Consider the following 15,624-nt stretch of genomic DNA (forward strand, 5'->3'; position numbering starts at 1 on the left):
GGCTCCCTGCAGGGACCCCAATGTGGAAGTCTTTCCCAGGACCCAGGATCACGCCCCGAGCCGAAGGCAGACGCTCAACCGCTGAGCCCTCCAGGAGTCCCTCGTACTCTTCTTATAAGGACACCAGTCATACTGGATTAGGCCCATCCTGATGGCCTCATTTCAACTCAGTCATCACTTTAAATACCTTATCAGCAAATACAGTTACATTTGGAGGTACTGGGGATTAGGACTTCAACATAGGAATCTGGAGGGGCCGCAGTGTAGCCCGTCACGTTCCAGCAACATTTCTGTTAGTGTCCTTTATGGTTCTGCAGGGTGCAGTTCATCTCAAAGTTTCTGAGCATAGATTTTTGTTTTTTCTTAAATAGGAGAACTCTTAGCAACCCCTCAGCCTCTTCTATTCCCTTGTACTCAACCTGGGGGCTCCGGATTTACAAGATAAAAGCCTGGCTTGGCTGTATAAGTCCTGCCTGTTTGGGACCTGGCAATATTTCGGGTCACAGCTCATTCCTCATGCTACTGATCCTCCTGCCTTTGATTTTGAGCCACAGAATGGCCAATAGTAGGGATGCTTCCTGTGCAGATTTAACTCCAGTCAATAGGCACGTAGGCAGACAATGCCACAGTGGCCTCCTCAATAGGCAATGGGCACTGTAAAGCTTGATGCCGTAGAGAACCTGCTAGAAGGAATGTGCATGGTCTCAAGGGCTTCTCCGCACGGCCAGCCTGACCTCCCTAGAATGCGGGGCTGACCATACACCTCCCATCTTTACTTGCAAGGCAGGAAGAGATTCCAAAACGGTGTGGTCTGACTAACTGGATGGAGCAGCCATCTGGCAGGACAGGATAGGGATCGTGGGTTTCTGGGGCCAGGCAAGTGGGTGATGGTTTAGTCAATACACGCGGGGATGAAAATGAAGCTCTAATTGAGGGCCATAGAGACACATTGATTAATGAAGGTCAGAGGAGTGGATCCAGGATTCTTTACACAAATTATATTTTCTGCACTACACTTTATCCATGAGCTAAGGAGTCTTCATGGCTAATTTTGATTATAATTGATTTTCGCCTCATCTAATGACTTTAGGATCAAATCTTTCTTCACAAGGTGTGAAGATGTGACTCGACCATCACGCCCTAACCTAATGCCTTTTCTCACCTCCAGGCTTCCACATGCCGTCCCCTTAGCCTGGAATTCCTGACCGCCCCCGCTACTGCCCACTCCCAACATGGGGACGTCCCCTCTGCAGGACGGACTTGGTACCTGGCTCCTCGTTCACTGAACATTCTCCCATCACTGCACCTTCTCCTTTTATCCAGGAGCATTTTCTGTCTGTATTGGACTGTCTCTCTAAGTACGCTGGATTCACTCAAGGACAGGGCCCAAGACTTCCTTACGTCCTTGTCCAGATTGCTCATAGCACCCGGCACCTAGGAGGAACCCATGTACACGGTTGTTCAGTGGGTGGGTGGATCCTGCTGTTGTCTCTCTCATACTTGCTCATGGATTTTCTCGAGGTTGATACCTGCTTCTTTGACTTTTTAATTCCATGATTCCCCAAAGTCGATGAATCCAAGAAGTCTTTTTTTTTTTTTTTTTTTTTCCCTCCTTTGGGCCTCCTGCATGCCTGGCTGTTTCTCTAGGTCAGGCAAGTTCCTCAGGAAGCCTATGCGGCTAGTCCCTTTCTAGCCTGAGGCCTCTTGCCTTGTGCCAGTAGACCTTCCCCTGAGCCCAGACCAGCACCAGTTGGCACTTGGCCTTCCCCCTGGGCTATACCCAACCTGGTCTTAGGGAGCACAGAGTCGAGAAGCATCAAGTCTATAGCGAATGACCACAGAGAAGGGGCCCGAAACCATCACGAGTCTCCCCATTCTTGGGGTCTGGTGGGCCCGATAGCTACTGCAGATAGGCTGACAGGTTGTCTCCTGCTCTCGTTATGGAGCTGTACTTCTGGGTCCTCCAGTCTACTAGGCAGAGACGATGCTATTCCTGTCTGTGAACCCAAAGAGCTGGCTGTTTCATTTCCTAGTTTGCTTTCCTCTTCTTTTAAAAGGGATCAGAGATGGTCGCCTTTCAGGATTTGTTGCAAGAAATAATGCCAATATAGATAGAGAATCGGCATTTTGGAATAAGCACCTCGGAGGCCATGTGGAAAGTCTGGTCATGAAAGCAAGAAAGACCAGTGTGAATCTGAGGTGGGACTTGAGAGAGATGTGACGTTGCCCATCCTGGGCATTTTGTGTTTGTTGATTCATTGCTATTTCTTTTTATCTGTGCCCCACTTTGCCTACAAAGGTGTATGAAGTGGACTTTGTGTGTGTGTTTATGTGTCTGTGCATGTGCACGTGCACGTGGATGGGAGGATTTGGGGAGTTTAAGGTTTAACATTGCCCTGGGGGTCAGGTAGGGTTGCCTCCTATCTTCATGTCTGTCACCAAGATCATCCAATTAGAGGAAACCAGTGTGATGCTTCAGACCTACAGCTCGAAGGCAAGTAAGTGTAGGGCACAGCTATGGTGGGTTTTCCCCTGCTCTTTCTACTCCAGATACTCAGCCGAGGAGCCCTGCGCTCAGAGTGCCCTCCTCAAGCAGGGTCGTTGCACAGGTAGGGCCTTTCTGAGCACCATGTGCTGGTCACCAGAGTGGAGGATGTGGCAGGACGGCCACAGCCCGCAGACGAAGCATATGTTTATTTGGCTTCGGTGTCTACCCCCTGTAGCAGCTGAATGTAGAGTTACACGGCTTGATTATTGGGCCTAGAGGACTTTGGGCAAAAACCAAGGTCTTGGCCATGCTTGGGCCTGGGACCCAATGGCACAGAAGTTTTGTACTTGGAGAGAAGCTGTTTGAAAGGTTGTAGGGCAGCTTATATTGTGGATTCTAAAGAACATAGGTCCCCCCTCTCTCTTTTCACTGAATCTCCAATATCTTCCCCTCCTTACTCCCCAAGACCTCCCGGTCCCACCCCGGGCCTCTCTGAATCACTGTCAGTGGGGCGAGAGTGTCGAGGGGAGCTTGAGGCCCCTCTGCCGGTGCAGGGCACTTCCCTGGCTTTCCCACGTCACAAATCAGGGACTTGTTTCCTGACAATTCCGGAGCCAGAGAACCCCTCCCCAGCACCCTGAGGAAGAAGCAGCTCTTGTCTCCAGAACTGAAAAGGAGATATTTTTCTTTCTATTCCATTCTCCGAAAAGTCAGGCTCATAAAAAAGAATACAAATTACACCCAGCAGCTCTTATCAGCTTGGTAAAGAATTGCTACTTTCAACTTTATTGCCTTAAAAAGAATTCAAACGCTTCCATCTTTTAAAAACAATTTAGGTTGAGCAAAGGAATTAGATCCGTGTGCAGAAGCGGCTCGCCTGGCAGGATTGGAAGGGGTCATGGTATTAACCTTGAACGCTGATGCTTTAATTGAGCAGCCCGGGCAGTGTAGATGCTCTCCCGGTGGGTGTGTGCGGGGGTCCGGTCTCCGGGGCTGAGGGCCACGCAGGGGGACAGGCCTGGGGGACCGGATGTGACCCAGCGGCCCCTGGAGGGGGTTTTCTGCCCCAGATGGTCCCCAGCCCCTCCCTTCCCTCCGTAGCCCTGATGCTCCGGGTCCCCGAGGCCAGTCCTGCGGATTCAGGCAGCGCCTCCTCAGGCTCCGGCACGAACGTGTAAATACTCGTGGGAGGGAGGAGAAAAAACCTTTTTAATCAGTTTTGGACTTTGCTTATATCTGAAAACGGCTGGAAGCCGGAGCTGAGGAGCAGGCTGTGGAGAAGCGGCTCAGCCGCCACCTGCTGCCGAGAGCCGCGTCCCTGGGCCCGTGGGGCCGCGTCCAGGACCGTCCCGGGCCCGCTGCACAGGCCGCCAGCTGTTCTCGCCGACCCAGGGTGGAAATACGCTCAGAAGTGCCTGGTTCTGCTGAACGTCGGGGTCCTCGGGAGGACCATGCGGGAGCGCCCCCGACTTCCGGGGAGGCCCCCTGGCATCCGGGGCTCCAGGTGGCAGGGCAGTCGGGGGCATAGGGGCCCTCTGATGGAACCCGAGTGTCCACCGGCTGCTGCTGGCCGCCAGTGCCCGGCTGCGCTTCCCCTGGGGCTCCCATCCCGCGGTGCGTGGGGAGCGGACCCCATTTTTTTTTCTGCGGATATTAACGCCTCCTCATAAATCGTCCGCATGTAGCATGTTCTCACTTTTTATTACACGAAGTTGCACCTGCAGCACAGCCCTGGGACCTGCCTCTCATTCTTCTGAAGGACCCACAGCTGGTCTGTGATGAGTCTCCGTCCCTGGAGGCCGTGAGCTGGGGTGCCCGCCCTGTGCGTGGACTGCGAGGCTGGGGAGCCGCCTGTCTCCCGCTTGGTAAACAGTGGGGACCAGGGCCGGGGGTCTGCTGATTGACTAGGACCACTCAGCCCTATCTATCAAGCTTTTACATGTGTTTAGCCAACGATGCTTTCTTTCTTTTTTTTTTTTCAATAGCAACGTAATAGGTTTTCTGAGATCAAAGCTGGTGCTAAAAAAAAAACAAAAACAAAAACAAGAAAAACAAAAAACAAACCACCTGAGGACAAATATCCTCTCTCCAATGTTACAGTAATATCTTTTAAAATGCCACTGATTGACCAGACTTGTCCAGAACTCACTGTGTTGCTAAGCAGGTTATATATGGAGCTCCAGCACTCAGCACAAATGAAGATGCAATTATATCCCCACAGCAAAGCTCTAAAACTTGATCATGTTTCCATCAGCTCCCAAAGGTCACGATGTCTTGCATTTATCCACCTTTCAAGTTCACTTTGTTTCATTTCACCTTCTCTCAGATGTGTAGGAAAACGGTGCTATTTTCAATCACAGGCAGCACTTTGCACGGAACAGTGTTAACCAGAAATCAAGTGCACATCCAAACCGTGCAGAACAAGGACACGGGGCCCAGATGCGCGGGTTTCCGTTAAGGCAGGACCATGCAAAGGGAAGAGTACCCGTATGTCAGGACCCCTTTTGACTCTTTGGGGGCTTCCGGCCTGTGTCCTTGGCCGTCGTCATTCTCAGCATCAGGGAAGTGGGCAGTAGTGTGAGTCTGTTGTTCGTTGATTCCAGATGCATCTTTCAAATTTCGTCTGCTGGGGGCTATGTTGGGAAGGAGCTGCCTGGTATCGACACAAGGCCATAGCCCTTAAGGACCCCCGATCTGAGAGTTTGGAGGGTTGGTGGTGGGGGGTTGGCACTGGCAGGAAACTGCAGAATCCAGGACCCCAACCCGAGGTCCCCGGGGCTTCCCAGGCAGGCTGGCCAGGCCTCATCACCATCTGCATTGCCTTCCAGCCTGGCTCTTGCTTTCCTATGAAACATCCCCACAAAGTGACCAGATTGAGTTTGTCTTCAGGTTGGCGCGACGCCCTGGAAGGGGCCTCGGTGGCACTTTGGGCAAGCTTCCCCGTCCGTCCACTCAGCTCGGAAGCTGCTTTCAGTGGCATGGTGTGGCGTGGCGTGAGGACTCGCTGGGGCCTCCTGTGTAGATGCTTCGCTCAGGGCCTGGGTAAGGGAGCTATTCAGAAGGGGCGAGCGGCTGCACCCAGTCTGCAAGCAGCCCTTACCTGAAGCCTTTCCATCCAGCATCTTCCCTGAATCCCCAACAGCAGGCTCCCATTTCCCTCAGCAGCGGCCCTCTGAGCATCCCCCAGAGGAGTGTTTGGACGCCACATGGGCCTAGTTCTCCCACACTTTCCCCCACGGCCCTGTGTGGCTGGACACCCCTTGTCTCCAGTGTCTGCCAGCAACCAAGCCTACCGCCATCACTTGCATGCCAAGCTGCCCCTGCCTGTGCCCAGGTCACTGAGGCTCCTGCTCCCGCCAAGGGCCCTTGGCTTCAAGGATGCTCCAGCACAATGGCAGGTGAGGTGGGAACACGTGACTCATGCTGGGTTGAGAGGGGCTGTTTCCTAGGAGAAGAAACTGGAAAGGGAACCCACATCCGGTTCAGGATTCCCCGGTGGGACCTAGGACCTAGGGCAGGGCCGGCAGGAGGAGCCATGGACTTGGGGAGAGCACGGAGGCAGTTTGCCGTCGAGAGCAAGGCTCCAGGAAGTTCTAGAGACGAGGCTGAGGTGAACAGGAGACATATCTGGGCTGGAATCGCAGGCCCCTTGCTTGAGGAGCTGGGCCTCTGGGAAGCCCAGCGTGGCCAGGAAGGGTTCCGTGGAGGCTCGTGGTTCTGGATTGTAGCTTGTGAACTTGGGCCTCGCGGTGGTTGCTTTGCCGATTTCCTTTTATTTTATTTTATTTTATTTTATTTTATTTTATTTATTTTTTTTAATTTTTATTTATTTATAATAGGCACACAGTGAGAGAGAGAGAGAGAGAGGCAGAGACACAGGCAGAGGGAGAAGCAGGCTCCATGCACCGGGAGCCCGACGTGGGATTCGATCCCGGGTCTCCAGGATCGCGCCCTGGGCCAAAGACAGGCGCTAAACCGCTGCGCCACCCAGGGATCCCTGCCGATTTCCTTTTAAACAGGCTGCTGGGTCATCCGTAGTCTTGTAGCCAGCTGCTCCCCTTCTTTGCACATGGAGGAGCTCCAGGGGGTGACGTCGCACAGAGAGCATGGCTCCTAAGCAGCACGCTGTTGTAAAAGGCAGCAGCGGGTCTTTGAAGTTAGCGCGCTCTCCATCCTTGGGAAAATGCCAGGGTCTGCGCTCCATGGAAGGAATGTTCTGAAATGTTACGAGTTAGGGTTTTAAAAAGTTGCTAATTGTCGACAAGTGTTCATTATCTCGGCTCCCAGTGTTGGGGGGGTGCTAGAGAAGTGGCCAACAATTAACACATACATAATCGGTGGCACTTGCACTTTGTGAAATAAATCCTCAGCGATGCTGCTGGAAGGCTTCCATGTGGAGTTTTTTTTTTCTTTTTTTTCTTCTTCTTTCTTTTTCCCCCCAACCATTTGTTATTCCTTTAGGCCCAGATAGAGTAAAACAGGCTCATACTTAAGCAACGCCAGTGGAATAATGGTCTCGGGCTGGTGAGAACAAGTTAACCTGGAGACAGAAGGCACTGCTGCTCGGAACGTTTTTCTCAGTTGTGAGAAAAAATGAGATCATTGTGTCCCCATTGTCCGGGGCCGGGGCTGGGTGCAGGCCCGAAGGCTCGCACGCTTGCTCTGACAGCTGTGTAGGCCTTTTGAGCAGCAGCGTGACCGAGGGAAGGAACTCAGGCTTTGGAGACAGACAGACCTGAGTTCAAATCCAGCCCCTGCCAAGTCCTGGCTGAGGGACCTGTGTGAGCTACAGGGTCAGATCTAGGACTTGGCTCCCCATCCGTGTGATGGGGATGAGAACACTGCCTGGCTCGGTGGGCTGTGTGAACCAAGGGGGTGTGTGTGGTGAAGTGGGGGAGGTTCAAGTATGCAGTGGGGTCCTCGATCCAAGGGGATGGCTCAGCGTTGGTGCTGTGTGAGTGGTGGGGAACACAGAGGCAGGGGACACGGCGGGAGGCATGTCCTGCAGCCCCGTGGAGCCGCTGTCTTCCCGGCCTCCTTTTAGGTGTTTGGGTATCAGAGCCGATCTCTGCCTGCATGCGGCTGGGGCCTCTCCAGCCCTGCCCGGCCGGCCACCCTGCATATACTCCCCGTCAGCAGTAGGCACTGCTTTCTGTCTAGCGCTGTGGGAGCCAGGAGCTGGGCTCGGGGCTGCACCCACTTCTCTAGGGGAGCTGTGGACTCAGGGTGGCTGAGTAGCCAGGACAGGAGCCCAATGCGCCCTCCCCGGGGAGGGCCTGCAGGATGGCATGTTAGTGTCCTGGGTCACTCTTGTTCCAGCTCTGTTGGTGCATCTGGCCGTGGGAAAACTGTTACGGACCTGACGTTCAGACAGGGGCTGCTCCTCATGGACAAGGGGGCATATTCCCTTCCTCAGATGGCGGAAGACACGCACCTCCCACCTGCTTAGCAGGTGTCTAGCTCTGACACCATACTTGCTTTCTCGAGGAGGTGGTGTGCGGGCATCGGGTCAAGTGTAGACACCTAGCTCTGCCTCACAAGCGATGCCCTCACCGCTGGCCAGCTGTGTCCACTGTCCCAGCCCTCTCCACGGGCTGCGTGCCACGGTCAGCTCTTTGGGTCCCCTATAGAAAAAGGGGCTTAAGCAGGAGTCAGCAAGAGCCGTTGGCAGTTTCCACCTTCTCAGATCTCCTTCTCATGTTCTACGTCGGCCAACCTACTGACGGGCCATGAGAGCTGGGAAGTTGGTCACTGATGGCCTGGCAAGGCCTCGCAGGGCTCGCGGCAGCGGCTCCACCTGGTGCAGCGTGGAGGCACTGTGCCACTGCAGGGGCTGCTGGGGTTCACCGGGATGTGGTTCCCGCCTCCCACGGGGTCTAGGCGGGGTCCTACAGTTGTCAGGACGCTCCCACCTGCCGCCGCATTGCTTTGACGGCTGTCCCGCTGCACGGCCCCAGCAGAGAAGCCCAACTGCAAGTTCCGGGCCCCCCACTTGCCGAAGGCCGGACTGGAGCTGAAGGCCAGCTCCACTCCCTTCCCTGCCCACGGAAGGAAGGGTTGCCCTTTATTTGCCTGGTTAGCTTGACGCTGCTCTGCCTCCTCCCCAGTGGCTCCTCGGCTCCTGGAATCCGCGAGGAGGGCTTTGTGCGCAGCCCTGTTAACCCGCTGTTAGCGTCCATGCGGTTCAGGCTTCGGGCTTTCCAGCCCTGAGCACACGTCCCGGCACCGCATCCTGTGCGTATCTCTGGGGGGTGTTGCCAGGCTTCCTGGAGGCCCTGTGGCTGCGCCGGCCTCCCGTGCCCCCGCCCAGGCCTGCAGGCTTCCGGGGACCTGTGTGGACAGGAGGGAGGCCCTGGGCCGGGCGGTCGGGGCGAGGGCTGCTGGACGGAGGACAGTGTAGATGGGGGGAACGTGTCTGGGCTGGGGGCCCCCAGGGGCACCCTTGCCTTGGGTGCAGGTCGGGGCACAGCTGGGGCCTCCTCCCGGGCCTCGCAGACGTACTTGCCCCAGGAGCCGAGAGTTCGGGGGGCTCCCGAGGAGGAGGCCAGGCGGAGAGGAGCCCTGGAATCTGAGACTGGGTGAGGCAAGGCCCGTGGGTGGAGCCTGCAGACAGAGGGGTGGGCAAGGCGGGCCAAGCTGGGGATCGAGCTGCCCGGGGCAGAGGAGAGGCCACGCTGTCTGCATCTCCGAAACCCGAGAGCAGGTGCCCGACTGACTGTCCTGCTGTCTCACGGCCGCCCCGCTCACTCCCTGGCAGGTGCATGGAGCTCGGAGGACAGGGGCGGGCAGGGCCCGTGTTCAGAGGATGCGCCCTGTGGCCCCGGGGCCGCACTTCCTGAAGGCCGCCTCCGAGAGCCACATCGATGGGGCCTCGCCTCGGCGACTCCTGCGTCTGCTGGCTGCTGCTGCTTCTTTTCACATTTGTTTTCCTTTCCTCTCTGCAGGCCGTGGAGACCAACCTGGCTTCCAAGGACAGCCACTGGGTCTTTGTGAATGAGGTAAGAGCCCGGGACGTGGAGGGGCACGGCCTGCCCCGAGCCCCCTGCCCCTGGGGAGTGCCCAGAGGGATGCCCTAGCGCTCCACCGTGCGACACAGGGGTCCAGGGGCTTGGACCTGACCTGCCAGCATGCTCACCTGCGGCAGGTGGGAACCAGTGGAAGGGCTGAGACTGGAGCGCAGGAAGGAGTCAGGAGTGAGAGGTGGTGTCAGGTGTGGATGTGTGGAGTGAGGGGAGGCTGCCAGTCAGGGGCCAGGGGCTGCAGAGGTTAGGGCAGGTTAGAGAAGGGGGTGGGGTGGAGTAATGAGGGGTGCAAAGGGATGGGGTGGAGGAATGAAGGGTGCAGGGGGGTGGGGCGGAGGAATGAGGGGTACAGGGGGTGGGGTGGAGGAATGAGGGGTGCAGAGGGGGTGGGGCACAGGAATGAGGGGTGCAGAGGGGTGGGGTGGAGAAATGAAGGGTGCAGGGGGATGGGGTAGAGGAATGAGGGGTGCAGGGGGTGTGGGGCACAGGAATGAGGGGTGCAGAGGGGTGGGGTGGAGGAATGAGGGGTGCAGAGGGGGTTGGGCACAGGGTGATGTGGTGGAGAAGGCTGATTTCCGGCAGGAGGTGGTGGTGACTGTGTGTGTATGTACGTATGAGAGTGCGCACCCGCATGTAGGTGTGTGTGAGTGTGCTCACCCCTGCGCAGTGGGTGCAGCAGCAATCAGTGTAGCCACTCAAGGGGTGGATCCAAAGCGTCTCCCGAGACGGCCGTCTCGCTGCTTTGGCCCTGGGAGGAGGGGGCGCCCGGGTCTTCCCTGTGCTTGACGGCTCTGGGCCCTCCCACTGGGAATGGCCTGCAACCCCGCGCCCTGGCCTTCCTGAGGGAGCCCCTCTGCCCACACACCCCTTGAGGAACCGCCACGGGGGAGGCTGTGTGACCCCAGCACGCCGTTGGCAGAGCTGATTCTAGAAGGCGCTTCTCGGGACGCCTTCCATCAGGGCTCCAGCCTTCAGTTGCTCCCAGAGTAACGGATCAGTTGCTTATGGCCTCTTTCTAGAAGATGTAAGGCCTGTTGCATGGGCCCTTTACTCTTTGACGGTGTGTGTTTCCTCATTAGCCCGTGTTCTGTGGCTGAGAGGTCTGGGCGGCTTATTTTCATGATTTTGCAGGGAGCATCAGAGAGTAGCTCCTGCAGGCACTTCTCATGGCTTTCCTCCGTAAATTCACACCTTCAGAGCTATTCCGGGCCCGCTGGAGACGCGCGGTAACTGCCTGTTTCCCTCGGTCGTGGGTGGTTGTGCTGCTAATCAGGGGAGACGTGACGGCCACCACCCTGCTCTCCAGGGCCTGTTGGAGTGCTCCTTGGTCTGGGGAAGTTCTGATCCTCTGGGCTTCCTCAGCTTCTCCACAAGCTTTAAAGTCAGGTTTCCTTGGTTCCGGAGAGGGGGTGCATTCCCTGTGCCCCATGGGGCCGATGCCTGGTGCTGGCTTTCGTTTAGTGGGGACCCTTCCGAACCGGATCGCTGGTGTTTCTCTGTGGCCAGCCTTCAAAAAGTGTTCTGTCTTTATGTTTCTAACCTATATCTTTTTTACCTCCCCTGTATCTGACCCGCCTCCAGAACCCTCTGTCCCTCCTGCTCCCGTCTTCAGGGCTGGGGGTAATTTCAGCATGGCTAGTGGCGAAGCACCCCTGAGGGCATTGCTGGGGCAGCTGGAACAGCCTCCCTCAGGGGGATGGCTGTGGGACTGCCCCTGGTCAGCAGTCCACTGGGGGCCACACACACATCATGTGAGTGTCCCAGGCTGTGTGTGTTCTTCTCCAGAAGTGACCTCCCCACCTCTTGGCTTCCTCTTCTACGGGGAGGCTCTTCCTCTCGAGAGTGAAGTACAACATCTGCTGTATCTCGATCGTCCGTTATATGGCAGGCACTTGCCAGGGCATTTGATATTTGGCACCACCCTTTGTCCTCATCGACAACCCTCTGTGACTGTTATTATCATCCCCGTTTTACAGATGGGAAAAGGCAGGCTCTAGAGGTTAAATCATCGGCCCAAGGTCATATAATTATGAAATGGTGCGTTTGGGATTCTGTATGAAGACTGTCTGACTCCAAAGTCCTTTCTAGCAAAGGACATCATCATGCGTGTGGCCCTGACAAAGATCCTTGACCTATGGTTGGGGTCTGATTCAGTAAAGCCAGTGGTAGGGCTCAGATATGCACACTGGTGGAGACACCCTTGGCTTTGGTGTCAGCTCAAGGACATTCTTGAATTCTACGATGTGAAGGTAGGTCCTCCTATAAAGCTTTGGTTCTTAGACCTCAGGGTGGCCTCTGGTTAGTGACCAAGATGTTTTCTAAGTTGCATGTAGACTTGCCCTTCGGATCCAGCCGTGTTCAGAACTGCTGTCTCCTGTTGGCCCCACTGGAGACAAAAGTCAGGTTATTCTTCCAATAGTTCTACCATCTAGACCCTATCTAAATACAGAGCCACAGGCAGAGCTTCCTAGTTGCTTCTCTGTCGTTACGTGATAGATCAACTAAGGTGGGAAGAAGGGAAGCAGGGGAAGGGACTTGGTGGTTCCAACATGGTCTCTCAAATTCAGCAACTGTACTGGGGCCCCATCTTCCCATTTCCTGAGTTGCTCCCCGCGTCTCTGGGGGAAGTTCAGTTTGACTGCCAGGCTCAGGTTTGTGTGTCTACATCCCACATCCTTCCCCAGGGGGGCCTGCACTGTGCTCCCCAGCTCTGCCCCTGCTTCTCTCGTTCCTCACTGGCTCTGTCCTCCAGCTTCTCCCTCTGTATCTGACTTTGCTTAGTGTATTTTCCTGGATTCAAGATAAATACTGAAAGGCACATGTTTTTGTTATTTTCCTTTTTTTTAAATAAATTTATTTTTTATTGGTGTTCAATTTGTCAACATATAGAATAACACCCAGTGCTCATCCCATCAAGTGCTCTTTCAGTGCCCATCACCCAGTCACCCCCACCCCCCGCTCTCCTCCCCTTCCACCACCCTAGTTCGTTTCCCAGAGTTAGGAGTTGTTATTTTCTTAATGGGGTAATTTTCTTAATCTGTCTACCCTTTCACTGGTGTATGTTTGAGGTCTGTCTCATTTGGAGAAGGGGTGATTGGATGCAGAGAAAGGCTTGTGAGTGTATGAGACTCATCAATAGTTTCTAGTCTCTGCAGGTCTCCAGGTTTGACGGTGGGGACACGGGCAAGCAGATGCGCTCTTGGGTATAAACTGTACTTTTACGGATTGATTAAATCACATGTTAGCTTGGAGGAGGGTGGGGGATTTGAAATAACTCGTGGAACGCAGAGTGAGCCACTAATCAAGGTGGCTACTAGGTCATGAGTCCCTTGAAGCCATGGCCAGAATCCAGCTCATCGTTGAATCGCATGCCCCATGCAAAGAGTAGGTCCTTAGAAAGGTTTGGTGGAAGGCAGGTCAACACACTTAGGGTAGAGCAAGTTCCTTTGAAAAGCATTTCCCAGGAGGCCTTCAAGGAAAACCAAAGGCAATGATTCAACTCGAGACTCCGGGATGGAGCACAGAGCACCAGGCATAGGCCCCATGGGGCACAGGGAATGCACTCTGGGTCATTCATCAGAAGCTGCTGGTTGAGGACCAGTCAAGACTTGACTCTGGATGAGCTAGGTGGCTTCTGGAAACTCTTCTCCAGTGGCTCTGGAGTGCTTCCTCTCCATGTGGCTTTCAGCAGATCCCAGGCCTGAGCCAGGGCCGAGGACACATGTCCTTAGTGCCAGGTGGAGTTTGGGTGCAGAAGAGAATGCCCTGTCCATGAAGATCTGTGTCTTGGGAACCTTGTGGAGGAAATTCTTTTATGGAATTTATATGCAGGTCTCCAGCCTCTTCTAGAACTGAGCTTGATTGGACTTGAAGGGCTGTTTGTTGCTGATCAGCTCAGATGGTTAGACTGGTTCTTGCAGACGTGGGACCAAAGCAGGTTTTGATGGAAATGGTTTAAGGTGTTTAGAAAGCAGCGCAGAAGCTCATACGTGACCTTTGTGCTTCTGTTTCTCGGTGGGCGAGGCTCTGAGCTGTGGTCTGTGGAAGAGATAGAGACAGGGGTCCTTGGCACCCCTGCCCATTTCCAGCAGATGTCAATGACCCCCACATCCCATGTTCATTCCAGACCTTGCCTCTGGGCTCCAGACCCGGAGATCCAGTTGCCTTCTGGATTCAACTGCTTAGAAGCCTCTTGACCACCTCCAGCTCAGTGTGTCTCTCTCTGCACTCATCATCCCCCCACCCCCACCGCCAAGATCTGATTCTCACTCGGTGTTCCAGTCCTGAGGGCCAGTGCCCCCACCCTTCTGGGTGGCTCCCTCCTCAGTGGAGAAAAAGCCAGCATCATGGGCCCTGCGTCAGAGCCTGTCCAGGATGACCCTGACCACACCTGTGCCCCCTCATTTGCTTATTACCTGTCTGCCCATTCTCCCGTGGCTCATCCTGGCAAGCAGATGAGAGACTTAGTTCCTATATTTATCTTCCACTCCTGGCCCTGGCCTTTGCCAGGATTTCCCTTTATACCTGGCATGCTCTTCCTGAATCTCTGACTGCCAAGGACTTCCCTTTCCTGCAGGGATCTGCTAAACCTCTCCTTTGCCAGAAGGTCTTTCTGGATTTGCCCATTATTCTTTCTACCATTGTGCGTTCCTTGCCGCAGCAATGTGCATTGGGAGCATGGTGCACGTGACGGACTCCTTGAATAGCCTGTAAGTGGGACCTCCTTTCTGTCAGGCTTCTTGGAGTTCCTAGCACGAGGGTCTCACACACAGGCTGTGCTGTAAGGCTCCTGTTTCCTCACCTTGACTGTGCTTTATCTACTTGCCTACATGTGGAAGAAGAGCATTTGTAACCGCATCCCAGCCCTTCAGACTCAGAAAGCCTTCATCCTGCTCTGTGAGCTCCAGCTGTCTGCACCCCCTATTCCCTGCACCCCCTTGCCCTGGGCTTACAAGTCCCCTGGGGCACAAGCTGTTCCTCTGAGACGAATGCATGTCCCCCTGAGCCCTGGGCCAGGCCATTAGCCAATGGCAGAGCAGCCAGGGAAGAAGGGCAGGGGAAGTGCTGGCTGGGCTTCCTACAGCAGGCTCCAAATTGCATTCGGGAACATATGTTCTGCTAATTTGTAGGTGCTTTGTGGAAAAAGGATTCTGTGCTCAAAGAGGGTGGCTAAGTTAGAGTTAAAGAGTGAGAAACAGGTGTCTCCTGTAGGCATCTTCCGTCTCTGATGCTGGCCGCGCTTTCCAAGGATGAGGCTGTGCACGCTGGCGGCCGCGTGCATTTGTCCCAAACGCACTGGCGGTTTTCTTTTGATGGGCTCTCCTCTGCTCTTGAATAGGTTGCTGGAAGGTGGTGGAGTGTCAAGGCCCATGGGATCGAGTTCACATTCCTCCACATGACTCATGAGGTTGTTCATGAGCCGACCTCCGAGCCCTCTCTGGTCTTAACTCCTGCTGCCTCTGGTCAAGAGAGCTGCTCTGGCTGCATCCTAAGAGACAGCCACCGCCCCAAGCTCAGGGTCATCCCAGTGTCCGGGCCTTTCAGCCAGCCTTTGCCCAGAATTCTCTTGTATTGTTGGCCCCCGGGCCTCAGCCCCCACCTTATTACTTTCCCTGGTTTGCCACCAACACCTACTCCATGAGATCCTCCGGGTGCAGACCTCGGCCTGGCCCAGAGGGGACTTCTGTCAACATCCCAGAGAATGGCAGTCCAGACTTCCAGATCTTCCCTACCCCAAACACACAGTGAGGCAAAGCACATGAAAATGAGATTAGGCTACACATGAATCATGTGGGGGAAAGAAATGCTAATGCACTAATTGACGAACACAAGGAAAAAAGAGACCATGATACGAATGGTGAATCAAATCGCTTTAAGAAATCTCTATTTGGGACACAGAGAGAGATTGGGAAAAGATTTAATTCTTCTCTCTTCCTTTCATTTTGAAAACTCGAATTCTGTTTGGATATTAAGTCCCTGTACCATTTCCTGTCTACAAATTTAATTTAGTAACACTCAAAACCAATTATGTGTGTTGTAATCGAGCTGCTTGTGTGTCTCCTCCATCCCACCGACAAGACCTTGAGGACCAGGGACCACATCCTACCCCCTCTG

General features: G+C 54.7%; 1 protein-coding gene across 3 annotated transcripts in view; it reads left to right on the forward strand.

The window, feature by feature from the left end:
• Window positions 1–15,624, forward strand: part of GRID1 (glutamate ionotropic receptor delta type subunit 1) — a 638,733-nt gene that overhangs the window by 381,466 nt on the left and 241,643 nt on the right. For all 3 annotated transcript variants that reach the window (XM_041750337.1, XM_041750339.1, XM_041750338.1), the window contains exon 5: window positions 9,433–9,486. In XM_041750337.1, the coding sequence (XP_041606271.1) occupies window positions 9,433–9,486 (54 nt within the window). The remainder of the gene's footprint in view (window positions 1–9,432; window positions 9,487–15,624) is intronic.

This window comes from Vulpes lagopus, chromosome 3, assembly GCF_018345385.1.
Source record: "Vulpes lagopus strain Blue_001 chromosome 3, ASM1834538v1, whole genome shotgun sequence".
Classification (NCBI taxonomy): Eukaryota; Metazoa; Chordata; class Mammalia; order Carnivora; family Canidae; genus Vulpes; species Vulpes lagopus.